The following is a 22,822-nucleotide window of genomic DNA, read 5'->3' on the forward strand; positions in this document are numbered from 1 at the left end:
GATCCATTTTGGGTCGATTTGAGTTACTCTGAGTACCTTATTCATAATTATATTACATATTACAGTATACTTTATTCTATACTTTATTCTGTACCTTCTGAGGGCAGGTGGTTGAAAACCTATAGTAAATAACCGAGCTATGCACTAACTGTGCCTATTGTGCAGATCTTCTGGACAAGCCTTTGTAAAAGGAGGAGGGCAATTGACAAAAACCCAGTGCCCTGCACTTGCTAATCATTGAACAGTGCTATATAGACATCTACTTGAAAAACGCTCTCAAGTAGATGGTCCATGGTCCAAACAATCTCCATAATGAACTGCGTCATGTATAACAGTGCCATTTCAGGTTTGCCTTATTATTTGGAGAGCAGATATAATTTGGTCCATCTTATTGACCAAGACTCTGAAGTGATATGGGGACTCTCATCATTAGGTGAGCTCAGGGCATATGCGCAAATCACATTTTGTTGTTATACATTAATGAAGTTCAAGGTTTATGCCCAACCTCACACACTTTTCATATCAATATCAAATGATCGAATGAGCATGTGGGATCAATAAAGCCTCACTGGTCACCAATAAATTTGCATTTGTCCAAGTTTCAGTCTGACAGGGATTGTAATTTCACATGAAAATTGCTCTAGTTGAATGTTGCTGTTGGCATTATTGCCTAATATTTTATTTGTTAGAGAGCTCAGTTGATGTGCTTAAAGCGTTGTAAAGAATTTTTACTGTTCTTCTAGTTTGATTTATTTCATAGTATTTCCTCTTAGGTGATAGTTTATACTTCAGCTAGTGTATGTACATGTGAGAGAAATTTGATTGTCCACTACATGCTACCAGCTATGGGTGCATGCGACATGCTCACTGGTACTACTTCATGTTTAGAACTTCAGATTAAAATTTTATCTGGAATATGCTAGCTCTTTATAGAATATTTCTGCTAGTTGCACTTGTGCCTTTTTACTTCTGTCAAGACTGATTGCTTATTCAATTTACTGCATGCTGAGCCCATTGAAGTTATTTTCTAGGCAAAGACTTCCAGAGTTCCAGTAATTGTCTAGCCCCAGCTTACAACAATATCATTATTGACAATCTCAGTGCAGACTGCAGAGAGCAATGAGTAAGCGGCCATAGGTGTCAAGATGCAAGAGGTTACAGATGACAATGTATTAATTTCCTTCTTTTTTTCGCCGGGTCGGCAAAGAACGCCGTCCGTAGTATATTAAGAATTTGAAGAATGTACAGAGATTAATTTCCTTCTCTAAGGCCAGAAAGCATCAAGAGATCCTGTTTTATGAGGAGAGTGAGAAGGAAAAGCTCCAGATGCAGCCAATGCAGGCGTTTTAGTTTCATTGCAGATACAGGTCCGTTCCAAATGTATGACAGGTCCACACATCTCATATCTAACAGTAGATTCTTTTTCTGTTCAAAATAGGTTCTATTTCCCATTCACCCCTCCTCTTCTGTTATTGACCTCTCAATGTCCTTGTGGCTAAAATTATGCAGGTAAATCCTACTGAACATGAACCAGACCCATTAAAGACTCAAATTGTGCACATGTATCCCATAAAAGTTTCATAGCAAAGAAAAAAAATGCAGAGACACTGGATGCTTTTTTTTTTCTCTTCCTGAAAGAAAAATGCTCCCAATTCTTTAATCCAATCTGGAGCCCAGTTACTGGAGAAGAGTGGTTCAGCTTCAGTTCACCTGGACCTTTTTAAACTGAGGTAGGTCTTCCTTCCATTCCTCATTTTACTCCTCGGTTTTCTTAATGATGAAACCAAGAGAAACTGGTGTAGCCTTCAGGCCTTCACCTACCTGTTTGTCATGCTTTCTGGGACATCTGGGTGGAAAAAGCCGTGTTCTGTGGATATTCTGTAGGGTTGTACTACCACTAGAGTTAGAAACTGCAGAGCTAGAAGGAAGGATTGATCCATGGATGCCCTGATCGATGGGGTTCCTCGACTGTAAAATTTGTTGGGTGGGCCATTCTCTGCAGATCATTGGGACAGTGGGGGCCCATCTGTACCCTGTACCCACTGTCAGCTAGTAATATCCACAAAAACCCTTTTAACCCAACCCCTCCCCCAGTTGAATCAGAATTTATGGCTATCATGGATGGAAGGGTCCATTCGGTAGAAGATTTTAGGGGCTATAATCTTATAACTTACCGGCGGTTTTTATTTATCCAGATCTTCAGTCTCTTCTTTTGAAGGATTCCTTTTCCTCGTTCGAGAGTCTATCTTCGATAGTGTGTTTGTTTTGTAAATAAAATGCCATAGGTTCAAAAGAGAATTTTAGGAACAAGCCTTGGCATGCACATGAGCAGAAAGTTTTGGATAAACTTTTGCAACACTAGCTAACCAAAGAGAGTTATAAAAGCTCCAGTCGTATAGTAGCATGTATTTGTCCACTGTGTAGAGGATAGATCTTGTTTAGAGGATGTTGCTAGCTTGGTTATATAATCTGTTTTCATCAATAGTTCTCTGAAGTATTGGTAATGTTCAGTTTGTGTGTGAAGTGACGGATGTAACGGAAAACCACCAAGCTGAAAAATCACCATCAGGAGCATAGTTTTTCACGAAGGAAGATGCTGCTCATCCAACAAGAAAGTAAAGAGAGTGCAGTACAAGGTACCGTACCTGAATTTTTTTTGAGTGCACAGTGATGGCACATGCACGCATGTTCGCATGTGCCCTAGATATTGTACGCTTCTAATGATCTTGATGTTTATTATTTGTTTATGTAAGTACAGTACCTTTTTATTTATTGCCCTCTGTATTTGTTTATCTTTGCCTCGTTTTAAGTATATAAATTGAACTCAGAAACTTGAAATAATCCTCTTGGTACTTTATCCATTCATCATCTCTGTAGAATCTATTGTGCATGCTCATCTTTGGATAAAGGTTCCATGTAGGGTACTGTTTCACATGAAGTTTACAGAAAACTAAGCATTTTCTGTGTTTTTAATCTAAACTATCTATTTATACCTGATATTGTTAAAACCAGTTAGAGTACATGGCTATAACCACTTGCATTTACAAAAAAAGAACAGATATACCTCCACAGACCAACCGGCATAAATGTTTTCCTTTTCTCTCTCTCTCTTTGTGTAATAAATAAGTAACTAAATACACACTAAATACGCAGGTATTTTCATAGAACATCCCTATTCAACCATTACTCCTATGCAGTATATGTCGGCCAGGATTGCTTCCAGTACTGACATGCACCAAAATAAGGCCTGGGCACCAAAATAATCCCCAAAAAAAAAAGGAAAAGAAAAATGCAGAACAGATCCTGTTGACCATGGTTGATCATCTTGGTGACCACCAAACAGCACCAGCCATCAGCCATCAGAAAGGCTGTTTCTGAATATATATATACATATATGATAATCTCACATGCATCTATATAATCTTGCACTGTTCAACTGCACAAAGTCACTAACACCAGGTTTTGCTGCACTGTACTGTGTACATGCTGAAAAATTTGCAGATGCTTGATCAGAAACAAGCCACGAAATTTCTGACGCACACCGAACATGAGGAAAGGAAGGCTGCTACCACACAGCCAGAGACGACAAGGCTGGACCGCCGTCGTCGTCGACGTCCATCTACAGACTACAGGTGAACCTGTCACTCGCCAGCTGCTGGCTCTCACCATCGATGGATGGATGATGGGTACAGGAGAGGAGGAGGAGGACGAAGAAGAAGAAGAAGAAGAAGGAGACGACGATGACGACGACTCGCATGCGCGGCACGGACTCCGAGGGAATGATGGCACGTCGTGTTCATGCAAATGGTCCATGGCAGGCCCCCCCCCCCCCCCCCTCCATGATCGTTTTCTCAGCAGGGGCGTCAGATGGACACATGACGAGATACCACAGCCATTGTTTTCAGAGAGGCAATGGTGTACCACAGCTTCAGAGCAGAAGAATCTGGTGAAATATATCTCAGGAGCTCAGAATTAGATACAGGTTCTCCAGATTTTAAGCAGGATTAATTATCACACCGCGTGCGAGACGTGAGGGCAGTACTGCAGAGGATCTGTTTTCGTTTTAAGGATTTTTTTTTTGGAAGGGTGAAGGGAACTTTCAAGTTGAGATCTGCATGGTCAATAGATGAAATCCATGTGCTGATTGAGAGCTGCAATGTTTTGGTACTTGAAATGGTCGGTGTGCCTGAAATTCAACGCAGGGAACATGTACAAAGGTGGTGAAAACAACAAGACGAGAGAGAGAGATCATGCTGGAATCTGGATCTAGAGCTTATATCTCGCCTTGGCAGATGAAGATGTGACCGGTGCAATCAACTGTTTTTGTGAATCTCTCTTCTTTTTTTTCCCCTCTCTTTCCTACATGTTTCAGGCAAAATTCCTGCTTCCAAACCGGTGCCATTCAGACACAACACCAACAGTAATTCTGTACCAAATCCTGGATCCAAGACCGGTAAATCGGACGATTACCGTTGCGAGATGGGAACCCTATTGTCGCTGTACTTGCAACAGTGTGTTTTCCCCTGGTGAATTATACAGTACCTTCCAATGATGCTCAGAGATCAGTACGAAGCAAATGCTGGCATCTCTGATCATAAACACCACCTCGCCAAGAACGACAAACAGAACACAGGGAAAATGAAGATGCATTTGTTCCTCGGATGCCTCTGCAGTGGCCAATGGCCATCGATCTTTTCTCATCTATCTCTGCTAAAATTATTTTTTTTTCTCTCTGCTGAGAAATTCACAGAAAAGCTAGCCCTAGTCGCATCACATTCACAGTGGATGCAAGGAATGGAATAGGACATTCTTGTGTACTCTGCGAAGCCGTTATCTCTCTACAGGGAGTGTGACAAACACAGGAAAGAACAAGAAGAAGGTGACTCACCAATTCTACTGCAGATGACTGTAAGTGTGAGTGACATAAAGGGTGCGGACAAATGGAGCACTAAGGCTGATCTGGCAGGATATGTTTGCTGATGCTGCACAGCATCAGAGCCGTCTGGATTTTGAGGAATCAATCAACATTCATAGGTGTTGGGAGAAAAATGTGGTCAAATTTGTTTTTCAAAAGAAGCTTTCGTATTGCAACTTTGTGCAAGAAGCTAAAGTTCTGAACTTTGTGTAAGAAATTTACTCTCTAACCTTTTGTTTAATTTGGTTTCCAGGTCTTCATAATTTCGTTGATTGATAGACCATAGAACTACACTATGTTTCTTGCAGAAAAAAAATCCACTTTACTCCCCTGAACTAATTTGATGGAGCACCTAACCCCTTGAACTATTTTTGGGCTCATTTTACCCCCCTAAACTTTAGAAATGGTTCACTTTACCCTTAATGACATTTCTCTTTTTGTTATTCTTTATACAATTTGTATATTAAGGTAAAATTTGTTAGAGCCGCCATAGATGGCACCATTATCAAAGTTCAAAAGAATTTTGAAATTTTTTCATGGTTGTTTGCTTCATAATATCGTTGTTCGACGGAAAAAGTACATTTTACCCCCCCCCCCCGAACTATTGCGACAGTATGAATTACCCCCCCCCCCCCGGAACCACAAAACCAGACATATTACACTTCAAACTATTGATACCGGATGAATTACCCCCCCGACTCAATCCTGAGCGGTTTTTCTCCTACGTGGTATACACGTGGCGTCGACATGGAAACCCAATTAGCAAAAAAAAAAGAGGAAAATATAGTGCCCACCTGTCATTACCTCTCTTCAGTCTTCCCCTCCCCTCTTCTCTCTCCCAGCCTCTCAGGTGCGCGTCGACGGTAGTGGGCGGCGGCAGCGGCCCGTGGACGGGCGGCGAGCGCGGCGGCGGGCGCGGCGGGTGTCGAGCGTGGCGGGGCGTGGTAGGGCCGGGGCAGGCTCCAGGTCATTCGCTGCCGCCTCGCCTCCTCCGCCGCCGCGCTCGCCTCGCCGCCGCCCCTCCGCCCTGCCTCGCGCTCGCCTCGTCGCCGCCGCCGCCTTTCTGCCTGCCTCGCCGCCGCCTCGCCTCCTCCGCGGCTGACCTCGCCTCCTCCGCCGTCATCGCCGTCGTAATCCCCGAGCTTCGGCGGGCGCGGTGGGAAGGGCGAGACGGGCGGCCGGCGCCGAGGTCACTGAAGATGACGACGGCGAGGTTGGGCGCGGTGGCGGCAATGGCGGCGGCCACGGCCATGTTGACCCGCGCGTCGACCTCCCGACGGCCCGAGAGAGAGGGGTGAGAGAGAGAGATCGACGGCCCCAGGTTGAAGACGACGACGACGACGACGAACTCGGGCGCGGTGGCGGTGATGGCGGCGGCCGCCGGGGGCTCGAAGCGGAAGGGCGGCCGCCTCCACCCTCCACTTCGCCGCCCTCTGCCGCGACAGGGGGGGCATGGAGCGCCGTCACGCCCGCCGGCCACTGGCCGCCTCTTCACCACACCCGCCATGCCCCCGCCACACCCGCCACCTGCCCCGGCCCAACCACGCCCCGCTGCGCCCCCGCCGCACTCGCCACTCGCCGCCGCGCTCGCCGCCCGTCCGCGCGCCGCTGCCGCCGCCCACTGCCATCGACGCGCACCTGAGAGGCTGAGAGAGAAGGGGGAGGGGAAGACTGAAGAGAGGTAATGACAGGTGGGCCCTATATTTTCCTTTTTCTTTTTTGCTGATTGGGTTTCCACGTCGACGCTACGTGTATGCCACGTAGGAGAAAAACCGCTCGGGATTGAGTCAGGGGGGGGGGGGAGGTAATTCATCCGGTATCAATAGTTTGAGGTGTAATATGTCTGGTTTTGTAGTTCGGGAGGGGGGTATTCATACTGTCACAATAGTTCGGGGGAGGGGGGGGGGGTAAAACGTACTTTTCCCTTGTTCGACAGACCGTAGAACTATGTTTCTTTTAAGTACTTTCTTTTTGTCGTACTGACATATTTTGTCATACATACCTTGCCAGCTGATCAAAAGATGCACGCGTGGGATAATAGGGAATAAGTTGGATTTAGTGTCATGCTATTATTCATAACATACATAGGTGATGACTCATCACCTTTTGGCATAGCCATCAAAATTTTTAATCACCAAATCCTTGTTTGCCACTAAGCACCATCTGTAGCAGGATAAGAACAACAGCAAGAAGACAGAGGTGACAAGCCCATCTCCATGTTTCAAGGGGAGCAAGCATTAGGGGATGGGAACACTAAACAAAGCAATTTAATTGCCCCTTGCTAGTTGCTACCTTGGATAAAACCAAGCTTACCTTTTTCCCTTTTTTTCCTAATCAGAAGCATGTGCAGGTTTACTGATGAAATGAAAGCATGGATGCAGTTTCCACTACCCAAGAATCCAAGTGGACATATCTGATTAGTGTGACAAATCTTTTTTCTATTTCACCCAAAGTAAGGGCAAGGATAGAACATAGTAGGGCAGCCTCTAGAGCCCTTTACATCTCTATCATGTGGCATATGGGGGGTCACATGTTCTTCTCAAAAATCGCCGTAAACAGATCGGGTCAAATCTCTCCTTTTTTTTTCTTTGATATCGGGTCAAATCTCTTCAAAAAGCACCTCTTAACTCATCCTGATATAAATATAGGAACCAAAAACCATCAATTCCTCACATGATTCTCTAGCCCTATGCCAATATGAACATCTGATTAGGTACCTCATTCTCCAAATAAAAACTGTGCCTTTTGTCCTAATCAATGTTGTGATCAGCCTTTACAGAGAAAGGAAAGCAATCTTAGCCTTTTGGAACAAATGGCATGTGGAGATTAACTAGGAGCAAAGCATGCATCACACACTACATGCAATCCTAGTAAGCAGCAGTAGTAGCCCAAGAACCAAAAATCTCAAAAGTATCTGATTAGTTTGACCAAATCACCCCAAGTTGCATCCTAAATTTTGGGCAGGAAAGGTGAGGCCAGAAGGTGTGGGTCCCACCTGGTAGAGGGGGTGCTGCTCTAGCCCTCTTCAGATCTCTCTAATAATAATTCTTGAAAGGAGAGATGCATTGCTTTGGCTGGACAGGAGGAGCCCATCCATGTGTATCCATGTGTCTGCATGGCCAAAGGCACCTGAATAGCAACATGTGGTTCCAGGGGGACAGCCTCACCAAGCAAAGGACACCAGTCCTTGCCCAGCAACCTATTGACTACCAGTGACATAGTGTGTAGCTATCGCTGCATTGCCTTGTGTGCCATTCAGAAATTATGGGGCCATCCCCTCATATGTTGGCAGTTGGATTTGATGCTAATATGAAGAAATCGACAATTCATCGATGGTTCTCTCTCTACCATGTTACTAGCTAGAGCTTTGGAGCCAATTACAACACTTAAGTATTTAATGATGATGATTTGGCATGAGTATGCATGTTAACTTGCTTTGGTAAAATAATGGACCTAGAAATCAAATCATATCTTGTTGAAAGGCAAAGGAACACACTACTAACCCTTGCAATTTTTCATGCTCCTAGGCTCATCAGAAAGTAGGCAAACCACAAGGTATTTAATTACTGAATCTTTCATATTGTTTCTTCTTTTCTGTATTGATATGCCGTCCAAATTTCAGCTAAATTACAAATATGTATTGCTCAGTGTGATATATATGATGTCCAGCTTACTATTTCTTAACATTCGTATGATTACCACTAAAGCATATAAAGTTGGCAGATGACCTTTTGTGCAGTTTCTGAACATATCTTGGTGGTTTCTAATACATTCTTGTTGATGTATGATTCAAGCTGCATGGTCTTGCAGGCTCTACAGGAATTCCACAATGTTCTAGAAATGCAAAATGAATACATCACTATTTATTGAAGAAGTTGTTTTAGTCCCTCAGTTTAATATTATAAGACCATATTTTTTAAGTCAAATTTTCATAAGTTCGACCAAACTTATAGAAAAATATAGTTACTCTTACAATACTAAATTAGTTTTATTAAATCTAACTATGTTCGTTTGGTGTCAAAAAAATTGCTACGATTTTTCTTAAAGAAGTTTTAACTTAAAAAAAGTTAAAACATCTTATAATATGAAACGGATTATTTTGGAAGAAGGAGGACACATCATTTGACTGTAGTCAGAAATGTGGGATACTGTTTAACAACATGTAGCAACATATTCCTATCAATTGACAGACAGATCACACTATCCCTTGCCATAATTCTATTCTAGTATTTTACTTGCCATAATTCTATTCTAGTATTTCATTTTATTTTGTAAAATTTGTTTCTAAAAGAATAAAACAACTGTGTTTAAATTGAGCATTATATTGTGCCTTGTTTGACACTATGCCTTAACAGGGGCTAAAAATTTCGTCTGCCATAGGTATGTGCGGGCCAATAATTAAGCACATTATTTATTTTAATAACAAAATAAATGAGCCAAATATAAATGTAGTGTTGGCCGCAACACGTTGACTGTGTCAAGAAAGGATTTAGTCCGATCAACTGCAACTAGAACACAGTTGAACAGTGCACATAGTTGTCACTTGAGCTGCTACTACTGTGCATTAGAAGCTAGCTAGAGTGCACATCTTGTGTAGGTACGTTCTGGTCTGAACCTAGTTTAGCTGCACTCTCTGGCAATAGCTAGAGTTTTTCCCTGTACAGTTTTCATCAAATCAGTTACAAATTTATCCAAAATACTTGACGATCGAAAATTCTCGAGCTCGTAGCACCTAGGGCAGATTAAATATATGAAATAGATTAGCTCATATTGTGTTCCGTAAATTTAAAATGTATGTTGTGTTGGTTGTGCGTATCCTTATAGTACTATTTTACGCTCTTCGGTTATCATAATAAAAAGTAAAAATAAGCTGATAAATAAGGTTAGATAGATAAATTGATTGCATGATATGTAACTTTGAAAATGAAATTAGTAATCCCCATGTGGATGCCATGTGACTGGCTATTTTTTCAGTTTTGGCGCAAAGAGAGGAGAATGGTGTGTGGAAGAGAAAGCTAGTGGGCATGGATGCATGCATACAAGCATTGCCCCCACAGCTACAGAATATCATGCTTCCATGTTACTGCCTCACTGCCACTGCACTCAAATGCTCTCTATCTCTCTCTCTCTCTCTGGCCACCAAGTACCATGCAAAGTCAAGGAAACCCCTCTTGCTAATGGGGATACACATGACACATGCATGCAAAGCTGCCTGCCTGTGCAAGAATCATGCAGGGCATGCAGCATGCTCCTCCATCCAGTCCTCCTCCTGGCTTATTTCTCAACACTATATGCTGTGTGTGTGTGGCCTTATTGTACCATCTAATTGCCACATGTAGTCATGCTTGAAACATTGATTAGGCATGTGCATTGCTTAGACACATGGACAAAGTTTTGACTAATCAATGGTGTTACCTGATTATCTGAAGCTTTGTTTAGCCTGATGTGATGGTTTCTACTATAGACATTGAAGTGCAGAATAGATTCAGTTATATCTTATGGAAAAAGTCTCTCTCATGATACATGTTTGCTGAATGCATGGAACTGAATTGTTTATGTAAGAAAAAGAAGAGTTGTTGGATCAACCATAATGTCGTACTATTTTCATGCTTCAAATTCAAAAGTAGGGATTTCAAAGAACAAAGGCCATGGATATATGAGGGAATAAAAAACTAATGACCAGACAACTGATATTTTTAAAGAACAGACTTTCTGAACTCAGAATGTCAGACTCCACACCACACTACAATTGGAACACATGATTCTCAAGTGACCTTTTCTTATGAATGTTTAGAGTAAGTTCAGCCATTTATCACAATAGTAGGAGGTAACAGATAACAATAATATCTGTAGGTAAAATACACAATCTTGTTTTGGGTGGAAGAATAATCAACTTTCCATCAGTTGCAGGATAAACTCATTGACAATATCAAACATAAAAAGAATCCATTGGCCTTACCTTTTTTCAAGACTTGATGTTGTAATCAAGCCAGAAAATAAGCAATCAAGGACCTGATTAAGGAGTCCTCTTTGGAAAATGGAAATGTCAGCTTTTTCTCCTGTAACAATATTTGGCATTAATGAGGACTATTTAGGTGTTATTAGGGTCCAAGTGGGGGCTAGTCCACCATGTGCTAGCATGTGCATGGTCTGCCTTCCATCCCATTCTCTCTTCCCAACCTCTTATAACATGTCCCCAAAAAAGTGCATTCTTTTTTCCCAACCTTTCTTTTTTTTTTCCCAATCATCTTGCATACTTCAGAACTTTCCATTTCTTACCCCCTAAGCTTATTTAAAAATAAATAGATAATCTATATAAAACCCATCAGTTGGAAGTTATATAACTACTTTCACAGTGAAAAAGGCATTTGAAACTGGGTCCCTCTTTGTGTAATAGATATTTCTCCTCTTCCCTTTCTGCAGTACACCCATTTTTACCCACATTTGAATTAAAAATAACAATCATCATTGACGCTCAAAATCGAGTCAACATATATTACTTGTCCAAAACAAGGGAACACTACTGCATAACATTAAATATTTTCAAAAGTCTCTCATACTTTTCTCAGAAAGAAAACAAACATATATATACAACACAAATTAACCTCATGGTGGACCAAAGCACCATTAATTAACTCATACTACTTCACATCAATTAAATAAGCTGTGTATACTTGTAACCACATAGAGCAAGTTTAATAGTATAGCCCACTACTAGCTCCAAATCATCTATAGCCAATGTACTTATTCCATCCGTTTCGAAATATTTGACACCGTTGACTTTTTAGCACATGTTTGACCGTTCGTCTTATTCAAAAACTTTTGTGAGACATGTAAAATTATATGCCTACATAAAAATATATTTAACAATGAATCAAATGATAGAAAAAGAATTAATAATTACTTAAATTTTTTGAATAAGACGAACGGTCAAACATGTGATAAAAAGTCAACAGCGTCAAACATTTTGAAATGGAGGGAGTACTATACTATTAATACATGGTCCTACCTGTCATACACACATTACGTCTTGGAGTCCGTGCTGCAGCTGGCTACAGATCTGTACCCGCTGCTTTTCTCTCTTCCTTTATCTCTTTAAAATATGTTTATAGCTGGCTTAAAACCCATGAACAACTCCCCAAACTTTATTATCCTTATCCAAAACAAAGTGATATACTATATTCCATATGAATATTTAGGAAACACCAAAACATACTCTCTCCTTTTTTACTAGAGACTAAACAAGCATAAAAAATTCCAATTTTTTTTTGTCATCAACAGGGCCCCACTCCCCCAGAAAAAAAAAACCCAAATGGATGGTTGAAACAGAGACAATAGTCCCTGCACACACAGCAATGAATAGCAGCTGTGTAAGATGGCCACATGCAAAACCCAATGCCACATGCATCTTTCTTCCCTTGCTTCTTCTTCTCCTTCTCCTTCTTCTTCTTTATATATCTACTTAAACCCATCATCCATCTCCTCCTACAACTACACAAACCCATCACCTTTCTCCTCCTCTTCTTCTCCTTCTCCTTCCAAAAAACCCAAGAAAGTGAGGTGTAAGTGAGATTAATTGGTTGTGAGAAGCAGCAATGCATGCTCCAAGAAAGTTCAAGAAGGCGTTCATGGAGCGGCTGCTGCTGAGCCTGCAGGTGGCCGGGCTGACGTCCAAGTCCATGGGCCTCCGGGAGCGCCGCGATGCCGTCAGGCTGTCCTCCGACGTCGCCATGGCGTCGGCGCGCGGCCGCGCGGCGCCCTGGGCGCGCGCCCTCGTGGCGCGCCACGCCGCCGAGCGCCGCAACGAGCCGCTCCTACGCCGCATCATGGGCGGCGACGTCTACGAGCGCGCGGTCTCCTCCGCCGGCGCCGCCGTGGCGAGGAGCAGGAGGATCGTGAGGAGGTCGCAGAGGGTGGCGTGCAGCTCGAGGAGGAAGCGGCGGAGCCTGGCAATGGCCGCGGCGAGCGGCGGCGGCGGCGCATTGGCGGCGAGGAGGATGGTGAAGGGCCGGCTCCGGCTGCTCCGGCGGCTCGTCCCCGGCGGCGAGGCGCTGCGCGGCTTCTCGCTGCTAAGCGAGACGCTCGACTACGTCGTGTGCCTCAAGACGCAGGTCGAGCTCATGCACAGCCTCTGCAAAGGATCCCAGCAGAAGCTGCATCTGCAGCTGGGATGAAAAATCAAATGCTGATATATGATCCTGGTATGTATGTAAAAATGTTTTCCTTTAAGAGAATAGATTAAAACTCGGTCTCTATATTCAACACGGATGTACACGCCAAAGTTTGTAGATGTTTGTGCTGTAACTTTTTTTTTTCTTGTTTCACTTTGGTATTGGTAGTTGATAACTTCATTCTTCTGTGGAACATGCATGATCTAGTTAGGATTATTATGGTTTGAGAGTTTTTTTGTCTTGTGAAATTCAGTGTTAAAAACTGAGAGTGGTACTACTCAGTAATGATGGTACTACTTTCTCAGTGACTGAGACATTAGTACATCACTCTCTTTTGCACCAATGTTAATGATCTGGCTTATGCATATGGTACGTCTCATGAGTCATTGTTCAATTACTTCACTCCAGACTGTTAGAGATCTCCTTTTTGTTTCCCTTCCGGTACATGATTAATTTTTTTTCGTAATTCAAGATTTCATTAATTTCATTTTTGTGTTCTTTTTAATTTTTCTTGGATTTTTGTTTAACAATTAAAATTGCGTCCTGATTTGAGTTCATTGAAAATTTCGTCACATTTGAAATATGGATAGTTTTTTATGAGGATTGAATATGGTTTCTCTTTTACCATTCCTTCATTTTTGGTGCTAGCTATTTCTTTTCAGTTCAGTTCAAGCTGAGGTCCTTGCTTCTTAGTATGCAATACTGTTCCCTGAAAAAATAGAACTTTTTATCCCACAAGGCCACAACACCTTCATTTTCTCATTGCTTCCTCGGCAATTTGTCTTTCTGAACTTTCCTTAATTTTTTTCCAGAGATTGTTCTCCCTTTCTTACTTTGCATTTGGCAAAAAAAATTGTCTCTCAACAGATAATTCAGCTACATATCCTTCTGGCAGTTAACATTCTCTGTTCTTGACACTTGACAGGCACAGCAGCTGCCAGACTGCATACCTGCATGAGATGTGTGAGAGGAGTTAATGGAAACCTCTAATTAACACACTTATGCACAGAAATCAAGAGGCCACTGGATGAATGGGAGATAGGCAGAGAACAGAGCTCAAAAGGCTCAAGGAGCCAGCTTACTATAGTTAGTTAGTACCACTAGTAGTACCACTGTAACTACTGTGCAAGTACATGTCAGTGCAAAGATGGATCTTGGTTTTAGGTGTATCTCCTCCTAGTGGCTAGGATGAAGAAAGCCATAATCCATTTGATGAAAAAGAAGTTTTGATGTCGATTAACTACCTAGTGTTTGTTCTTAATTGGGGAGGGAGATCAGATCAAGCCATATGCATGTATGTTTAGTCTCCAAATCTCAATGAAATGGAAATCTTCTGATGGTTCAGTTTCAGTGGGTCTGGCATGTGCAGAAAATTACAGGCTTGTATTTTTCTGGCCAAACTGGCCGTGATGAATAAAAACATGTCCGTATGTAAGGGAACTTTGGGACAAAACAATGACTTTCTTCTTCATAAAAATTGACCATCAATGTATATCTGTTTTTAAAAATGAAAACAAAATTTTCCTATAAACGGCCTGTTTTCGTGTTACCATGCAATTTTTTCCCATTAAAAATGAGCTATTTAAGGTGCTACATCTGTACCTTTGTCCTTGTTCCCTTTGTTTTATGAGAACAACTTTACATGAAAACTGAGACATGTGAGATTCTTGCTAAGCACAGAAAGAGGAGGCATCCTCCACAAGCCCATTATCATACTACTTATTTTCAGGTTCAGGTCAAAATTATGAAGAATAAAACTGTCAACATAATCCTGTACCAAACTCTTATCAGTAAGAAAGACCAAAAAAAAAAAGAGTGAGGAAAATAATCAGTATCAGCACTATAAATTTGGTGTACCAAATAACCAAAAGATTGGCCCCTCTCTAGTCTTTACATCTGCATCAATTGTTGTAGCTTACTAGCTACTGTTGCTGCGAGAGACGACCTAGGATTCCCCTGCACTATTGCAAGCTGCAATTGTACCGAGTTTGCTGTGGCAATGATTCAATCTGACGAATATTCACTTGCAAATCCCCAACTTGAGTAGTTCGTTCCCTAGCACTCCCAACCTTCTTTGCAGTGGGGATGCATAGTCTTGTAGTAGCTACAATAATGCCAGTACATACATGGTGTGGTACAACTTGTAGATGCTTTTTACTAGTGTAAAAGTTGGAGCTTTTATGGTTTTACAAATCTACTCCCTTTGTCTTTTTATTTTTCATTCGTCTAGATTCGTAGTCAGATGCTTATTCTTTTTGGAACAGAGTGTTATTTTACTGAATCATCTGCAGGAAATATCTACAAGGTTGATATTCTGTTTCCTGTTAATCAGGGAATGGAGAAAATATTAAAACAATTGCATCCTAGAAATAAGGGCAGCAGTATCTCTCTCACCTATGGAGTCTTCAGAGAAGCATGAGCAGTGAGCAAGCAAATGTCTGCAGTTATAATTTGGCACAACTTCTTTTTCGGGAATACGCAAGGAGCACATTTTTTCCATTAAGAGAAATAAAAGTTATTTACAAGGATAAAAGGAAAACAAGCAGGGGACCGATACAGGACGCTATGGAAAACTATAGGAATATCTCGCGCTAAATTTGGCTACCGCGACCTCGTAAAGGCCAAACAGCGGGGATCCCGTGATTAGCCGACTTCCAAAGCATGGCCTCCTCCGCCATTGCTTTCGCCACTTCGGTCCAAGACCTTTGTTGTTGATTTAAGATTCGGTTGTTCCGTTTCTTTCAAATTGTCCAAGCCACCAGTGTCACGACAGTGTCGAAGCCTCGACGATGCCGCTCCCCAATCTTCATTCGGCTCTCACAGAGCCAATTGTGGAAGGATGGCTCGTTGACAGGTAAGCAGTTCGGACTCCTTATCACCTAAAGCGTCCACCACCATAATTGTCTCGATTCAGGGCATGCTGCCAAGATGTGATCAATGCTTTCCTCCTGCTGATCGCAAAGAACACAGCGATCCGGGTGTGGCAACCCTCGACTGCGCAGACGGTCAGCGGTCCAGCATCTGTTCATTGCGACCAACCACAAAAAGAAGCAGCATCGAGGCGGAGCGAGTGACTTCCAAATTGGGGTGGAAAGGAAGGTGAGACGACCAAAAAAACAAGGCCTTATAGGCAGATTTTGAGCTGTATTGGCCCGAACTCTCCCATTTCCAGATGATTGAATCAGGAGTAGTAGGATCAAGATCCACCATTTGGACAGGCGACCAAAGCTTTAAATATTCTAGAATAGGTTGGATCCCAAGTGTTCCTCGGATGTCTTTGATCCATTGGCGACCTGTCAGTGCCTCAGCCACCGTCCGACGCCGGCGCACGCGTGGTGGAAATTTGGCACAACTTCTTATCAATGTTAACCCAGCTGCTTAGACTCAAGCGGACAATCATATTTGCCTTGAGCTTCCTAGTGATTAGGGATCAAGTGAGAAATGGTTTGATCTCATTTATGCTATCTGATTAAAGCAATATGTCTGATTAATGTGTAATGTACAATCAGTACTATCAAATTACTGTGAAAATTTGAGATTCAGAACATAAATCATCTGAATTCAGAAATACTTTGCATTATACACGCTGACAAAGCAGAGGCTTCAACTCTGGACCGGCTCATTCTGTGACTGTTCCAAACCCAAAAGTAACTATTAAAAGGTCCAGCCATATTTTCCTGAGAGATTCTCAAATCTCAATCAAGAACTCAACCAACACATATTTACTAAACTAGCGATCATTCATAACATGGAAGCGCATATTTACTGAAGCATAAATCTTTTTCCTGAAATACTACAGTTGTTCATGTAGCCAACCAGCAAGCAACACAACACAAACACACACGCCACAAAACCTTCATCTGAGCAAAAACCAAAAACCCTCATCATTTCCCAACCAGCGAGTACTTGTGCCGCCGGTTGTTCCGGAGCGCGCAGCAGCCGAGGGAGTAGACGACGAGGAGGAGGGCGACGAAGGCGGCGTTGACGAAGGCGATCTTCTTCCAGCTGCTCCTCAGGTTGCCAAGAACACCGGCCTTGCAGGACTGGCAGCCGTAGCAGAGCTCAGACTGGTCATTCGACCAAGAGTTGCAGTCAGGGTCTGAGTAGTTGCTGGGTGTAGGAGGCTTGATCCAGTATGTCTCGTTCTGGTATGTGAAGTTGCATGCTGTTGGTGGCTTGCAGCATCCAGACTGCAGACACAAGATGAACAGATTTATACTTTTGAAGTGATCTTAAAACTCTTTTGATATCTTCAAGAAGATTGCTTCTTTAAAAATTTTACAACAGCTGATGTGATGTCTTTCAAGATCAAAGTAGGTAATTACTTCATTAGACTGAATAAAAGTGACAAAGTGTGTGTATTCTTAAATCAGTTGCAAATTGCATTCTGCGCCGTCGTTATCTGAAGAAACATGCAAGGATAGAAGGTCTTGCAACTTGCAAAGTGAACTTGTAAGACCAAATCAATGGGTGTGCATGAGCAGTCGATTCATTCTTACCTTCACTATCCCAGTTAACTTCAACTTGAATAGTTTTAGATGAGTTGCTGATGTTGATCAACTGCTATGACGTCGATCGGTAGCGTGCCCTGGACTATTAATTCTTGCCCTTTAATGAATACGCAAGAGATCGTTGCGTTTCTTTGTTTTAATTAATTAATTAATTCTAGTTGTGTGCACATGACTTTGATGAAGTCCTGATAGTTACTAAACGTCAGATTACATGACGCAATAGAAAAATGTGTATACTTAGAATTCATTGTTGTAATTATCGTGCATAGAAGTATTGATATGATCTTTACTTTTCATTTTGTCGTACATATGTGAAGATCTATTAAGAAGCAAATCTAAAGGTGCGTAACTGCATATAATTTGCTAAGTTCAAGTATTATCAGACTCTCTGAACTTGTGATGAAGGGACAGCAAAACCTATGTCCTATCGACTTTAAAGAAACGCAGGACTAAATTTACTCTTAGGAAATGGAGCAAATGCCATGAGCAAAATTCAAACCTAATTAGGTAGTGTGAGGTCAGAAACTGAAAAGGTACTGACGAGATAGAGTACAAAACTCTGAACTTCTTTGCATCAGGGATAAAAGAAGTACAACACTAGTTTAGATGTGTGAGATCATCAGGACCGTGCAAAAATACATTGCAGCGGTGGTATCAGCTCTGATATTTGTGATGATCCACCTAGTTGTTTTCTACCTGATATAATCGTGTAAAAGACACATATATTAAAATCAATGAATTGAGTATTATCCAATGAATGAATCTCTTGAAGGGGTCAACAAAGCAAAGTTGTCATAAATATCTGAGAGCAATGCAAGTGAAGAGGTCATATTATTGACTTTTTGCAAAGAAGTACTCCAGTTTACCAAATGGAAGCTACATAGAGGATGACAGGATTAGATATCATAAGGCAAAGAAGTGTGCATTAGCTTTGCCTCAAAAACTAATTTAGTTTAATTTGTTATCTAAATTCATTTTTTTTATAATTTGTCTTCTGTAACAACTAACAACATCTATGTCATTATCTAAAAAAAAACTATTATGCATGCAGCTCAGAATTAATTAATTACAGAAATATTTGTGCAAATATATACAGAATTAATTGTGTGCACAAATTAGCATCAAGTACTTTCAGCTACCAATAATAATCAAATTAGTTATCTAAGTAAAGTTTGATAATATATTGCCAATGAAATTTAGTAAATTTGGGGAAATATGTAACAGCTCGAATGGTATTGGTACCTGCAGCGGCGAGAGGTTGGAGTTGACGAATTCGTCGAGCGTCTGGTTGCTCTTCAAGCTCCGGCACACGCCGGTGTCGACGAGGCAGCTCCTGATCCTCGCCCAGTGGCCGCCGTCCTCCACGCTCCGGCGGAGCCACGTCGAGTAGTCGCCGAGGTGGTACTCCCTGAACCCTCTCCCGGACACGGCCCGCCCGGCGCCGGCGTTGGTGACGACGAGCGCGAACACGCCGAAGCAGGCGGCGGCGAGGATGAGGAGGCCCGTCAGGAGGAGGTAGGCCCACAGCAGCGGCGTCGCGCGGCAGCACGCGCCGGCGAGCCCCGCCAGGGACACGGCCACGATGGCGCCGCCGAGGGCGAGCGCCGGCGCGCGGAGGAACCGCTCGCACTCGGTGACGCCGCCGCCGCCGCGGTGCGGGGCGCCGTAGTAGATCCCCGCGGCGAGGACGGCGGCGCCCAGGAGGAGCGTGACGACGTTGATGGCCGCGAAGACGGCGTTGCTGCACCGCGGCGCCATTGGTGGGTGCGTGCAGAACAGAAGGTGGAGTGGGGTAGTTATAGCGGGAAATGGTTGAACTGGGCAGCAAAGCAACCCACCACGTTGCGGTTTCACACGTGTGGCGTGTGGGCGTGGACATGGTCACATGGGCATGGGCTGGGGAGATTATCCTTTTGGGCTGTCAATATTTCGTAGCTGAGCCCAAACCAATTCTCTCGGCCCAACTATAGATCATCCTTCACGTCCTTAAAAACAGAGTCCTCCTTCCAACCTCTCTCCCCCACAACGTCCACTACTTCACAGGTACTACCTCCATTTCATATTATAAGTCATTTGACTTATTTTTTCTAAGTTGTCCATCTATGAAAATATATTTTTTATCCGTATATGACGTTTTCGTAGGACATGGTCACATTGTTGCTCGCCTACGAACGGATGACTTAAGTGATACGCCTGAAAAATAAGCATCTGAGCTAGTACTCCCATATAAATCTAGCACTCTCCTCCACCACCACCCATTCCTTATCCTCTTCCCACCCTCTCTCCCTCTCCGTCTTTCACAGGCGCGAGGCAGAGTTGCGGCAACAGTTCGGTGACGGGGATGAGGAGCGACAACGGCGGCGGCGCTAGCCACAACCGGCGATGGCAGAGGAGGCTCCCTCCCCTCCCCTTCCTCTCCCTCTCAGATCCGGTGGAGGGGGAGGGGCGTCGGCGGCGGCGCGGCTAGAGGGGCTTGGGCACCGGTAGCGGCCGAGTCGGCGCCTCCCCTCCCACTCCCGTGCTCCCTCCCTCCAGATCCGGCGGGGGAGAGAGCTCGGGCGACGGTAGTGGTGGAGGCTGCGCATCCTCCCCTCCCCCTCCCCCTCTCCAGATTCGACGGAAGGAGCTTGGGCGCCAGCAGCGCCCCCTCTCCTCCCCCTCAGTCCCTCCAGATCTGGCTGAGGAGGGAGCTTGGGCGCCGGCAGCGACGGAGGCGGTGCCCCCTCCTCTCCCCCTCCATCCCTCCCTCCAGATCCAGTGGAGGAGGGAGCTCGGGCGCCAGCAGCGGCGGAGGCGGCTTCGATGAGCGGCGGCTCCGAGGAGGTGGAGCGGTGTTGGCTGCGGCTCCGACAAGAAGGAGCGGGTGGTGGCGATGGCTTCGAGGACGAGCCGCCAGACGGGGGATTCTTTTTTTTTTCATGGAGTATATTTTCACAGGCGGGTGGTTGCACCGCCTGCAAAGATGTAGAGGCTACCTAGAAAATGATTTCACAGGCAGAGCCGATGGCCGCCTGTAAAAATCATGCATTTTCGCAGGCCTTCATGTGCAGGCGGGCTGGATGGCCGACTGGAAAAAATCTATTTTGTCCGTTTGCAAAGATCTATTTTCTAGCAGTGTTTGTATGATCATTGTCTCTAAATTTCTTGCATGGTTGATGTATAAGCTCATTGTCCTCGTCACACCGTTATAGTTGGACTTAAAAATCGAAGCTAGTAGGTTGCCTCGAACAATACCAGCATATATAAATTATTAGAGCATTATAAAAACCACACCATTCCTAGTATGACATAGAGCCTAGTATAAAGTAGATCCTCCAACTAATATATATTTTTTTAAATGAATCCCATCAAGACAATTCCCAGACAAATCTGAAATATTCATCGGTGGATTTAGCTCAAGGAAATATAAACAGATCTCCAAAAGAAATGTAGCAAAGCGAGTCTAAAAAATATAAATGTTAGATACTTTCATCATGCGTTCAAAGATAACCCTTTTTACTTCCATTTCAATTTACTTCACACTAAATTATCTTGATTAAAACTACCCCTTTAAACAAGGACCATAGAAATATCATTATTTTGAGGGGCATCTTTGATTTCCATAAAGCCTTCTTCCTCTCTATATAACATTTTTTTCTAAATACATAGAATGGGTTATAAACTGACCTTTCCGATGAAGATTCCGAGGCGTTTCTTACTAGAATGCAATATGAGAGATTAATAGCCATTGCAACTATGATGTCTGGTATAGCAGCATCGATATTGCTCGGAGGATGTATTACACGCATGAGATTCAAAATTCCTATTAAGATTGCTCACAACAGCATGTGCAACTTCACGAAGCAAAGTGGCACCGCGGAATTGCTTCACATGGCATCCTTAATTATTTGGGATAGCTGTAAGGACAAAGCGTCAAGCTCTTGAGAAACTTGATAGGTTTCTTCAAGACATTATGGTTTTTCATTGCCATTTGGAGGAAATGTTATTGTCTGGCGGTGATTTCAGACAGGTTTTTCCCGTGGTGACACGTGGGACAAGGGCCCAGATAACTGTTGTTACATTGCGGATATCGTATTTATGGGAAAATATTAGAAAGATATGGTTGTCGCGTAACATGAGGGCTCAATCTGATCCATGGTTTTCGGATTATCTCCTTAGGATTGGAAATGGCCCTGAAAACACTATCAGAGATGATTACGTGCGCGCGCTTGATGAAATTGTGATTGCTTATGGGGATTGCGATGATTTAATAAATAAATTAATCATGTGTTTCCCTCGCTTTATGATGAAAATAATGCAAACTTTGCAGCTTATATGATTCTATCCACTAAAAATATAATCGACAGATTTCCGAGGCAAGCTAATGTTTATCACAACTTTAACTCTGTTGATGATGACCTCCACAACAGCTATACTCCAAATGGTCTCCCACCACACGAGCTCAAAGTAAAATCAATTGTCCTGTGATTCTTCTTTGCAATCTTGATCCTAATTATGGGTTGTGCAATGGAACTAGACTAATGGTAAGAGCATTTCAAGATAATTCAATTGATGCTGAGTTTGTTGGTGGACAACATGCTAGCAAAAGGGTGTTCATCCCACGAATCCCTTTATCTCTCTCAGACGATATATCTCTTCCTTTCAAATTTAAGAGGAAACAATTTCCAACACGTCTTAGTTTGGTAATGACCATTAATAAATCACAAGTACAAACCATCCCAAATGTTGGGATCTATCTTCCAGGGTCCATTTTTTCACATGGTTAGCTGTTGCATTGTCAAGAGGTGTGTCAAGGAAAACAACAACGATTTTTGCCAAGCCAAAGAAAGAAGTATACCCACAGGGAAGAGCAATAGGAATATCATGTATAAAGACGTTCTTGACTGGTGAGCAAATGTAGGTTCGTAAGATCAAAATTAATTTGAAAACATAATCTAGAAGATAGGAAAATACTCATCGGAATGTTACTCACCAATGTTCTCTTGTTTTGTACAACATCATTAAGATGAAATATTGTGTGATTAAACCCGCCATACCATCAGGGGGACTCGCAGTGCCTACCTGCCACCACCGCAACTCGACTCTCCACAGTGCGGTGCCAACAGCGATGGTGATGCCGTAATCGCTGTCCCTGTGCCGCCACTACCGCCAGTGCTTCTCCGACTCTCCGCCGCACCATACTGCTTCCATACCATGCTCGCATTCAATTGTTTGTGCTTGGTTGG

The 22,822-nt window shown here is 43.1% G+C and overlaps 2 protein-coding genes across 2 annotated transcripts; one reads left to right on the forward strand and one right to left on the reverse strand.

The window, feature by feature from the left end:
- The first annotated feature begins 12,402 nt into the window (after positions 1-12,402).
- LOC4345105 (transcription factor IBH1-like 1) lies at positions 12,403-14,430 on the forward strand. Its single transcript, XM_015793923.3, has 2 exons — positions 12,403-13,116; positions 14,012-14,430. The coding sequence occupies exon 1, from the start codon at positions 12,511-12,513 to the stop codon at positions 13,087-13,089; it is 579 nt and encodes a 192-aa protein (XP_015649409.1). The 5' UTR covers positions 12,403-12,510; the 3' UTR covers positions 13,090-13,116; positions 14,012-14,430.
- A 2,194-nt stretch (positions 14,431-16,624) lies between these two features.
- Positions 16,625-19,393, reverse strand: LOC4345106 (tetraspanin-7). Its single transcript, XM_015792879.3, has 2 exons — positions 18,840-19,393; positions 16,625-17,276 (listed from the first exon to the last, which is right to left on the reverse strand). Exons 1-2 carry the CDS (start codon positions 19,353-19,355, stop codon positions 16,971-16,973), a joined length of 822 nt encoding a protein of 273 aa, XP_015648365.1. The 5' UTR covers positions 19,356-19,393; the 3' UTR covers positions 16,625-16,970.
- Positions 19,394-22,822: the final 3,429 nt, after the last annotated feature.

This window comes from Oryza sativa, chromosome 8 (assembly GCF_034140825.1).
Source record: "Oryza sativa Japonica Group chromosome 8, ASM3414082v1".
NCBI lineage: Eukaryota > Viridiplantae > Streptophyta > Magnoliopsida > Poales > Poaceae > Oryza > Oryza sativa.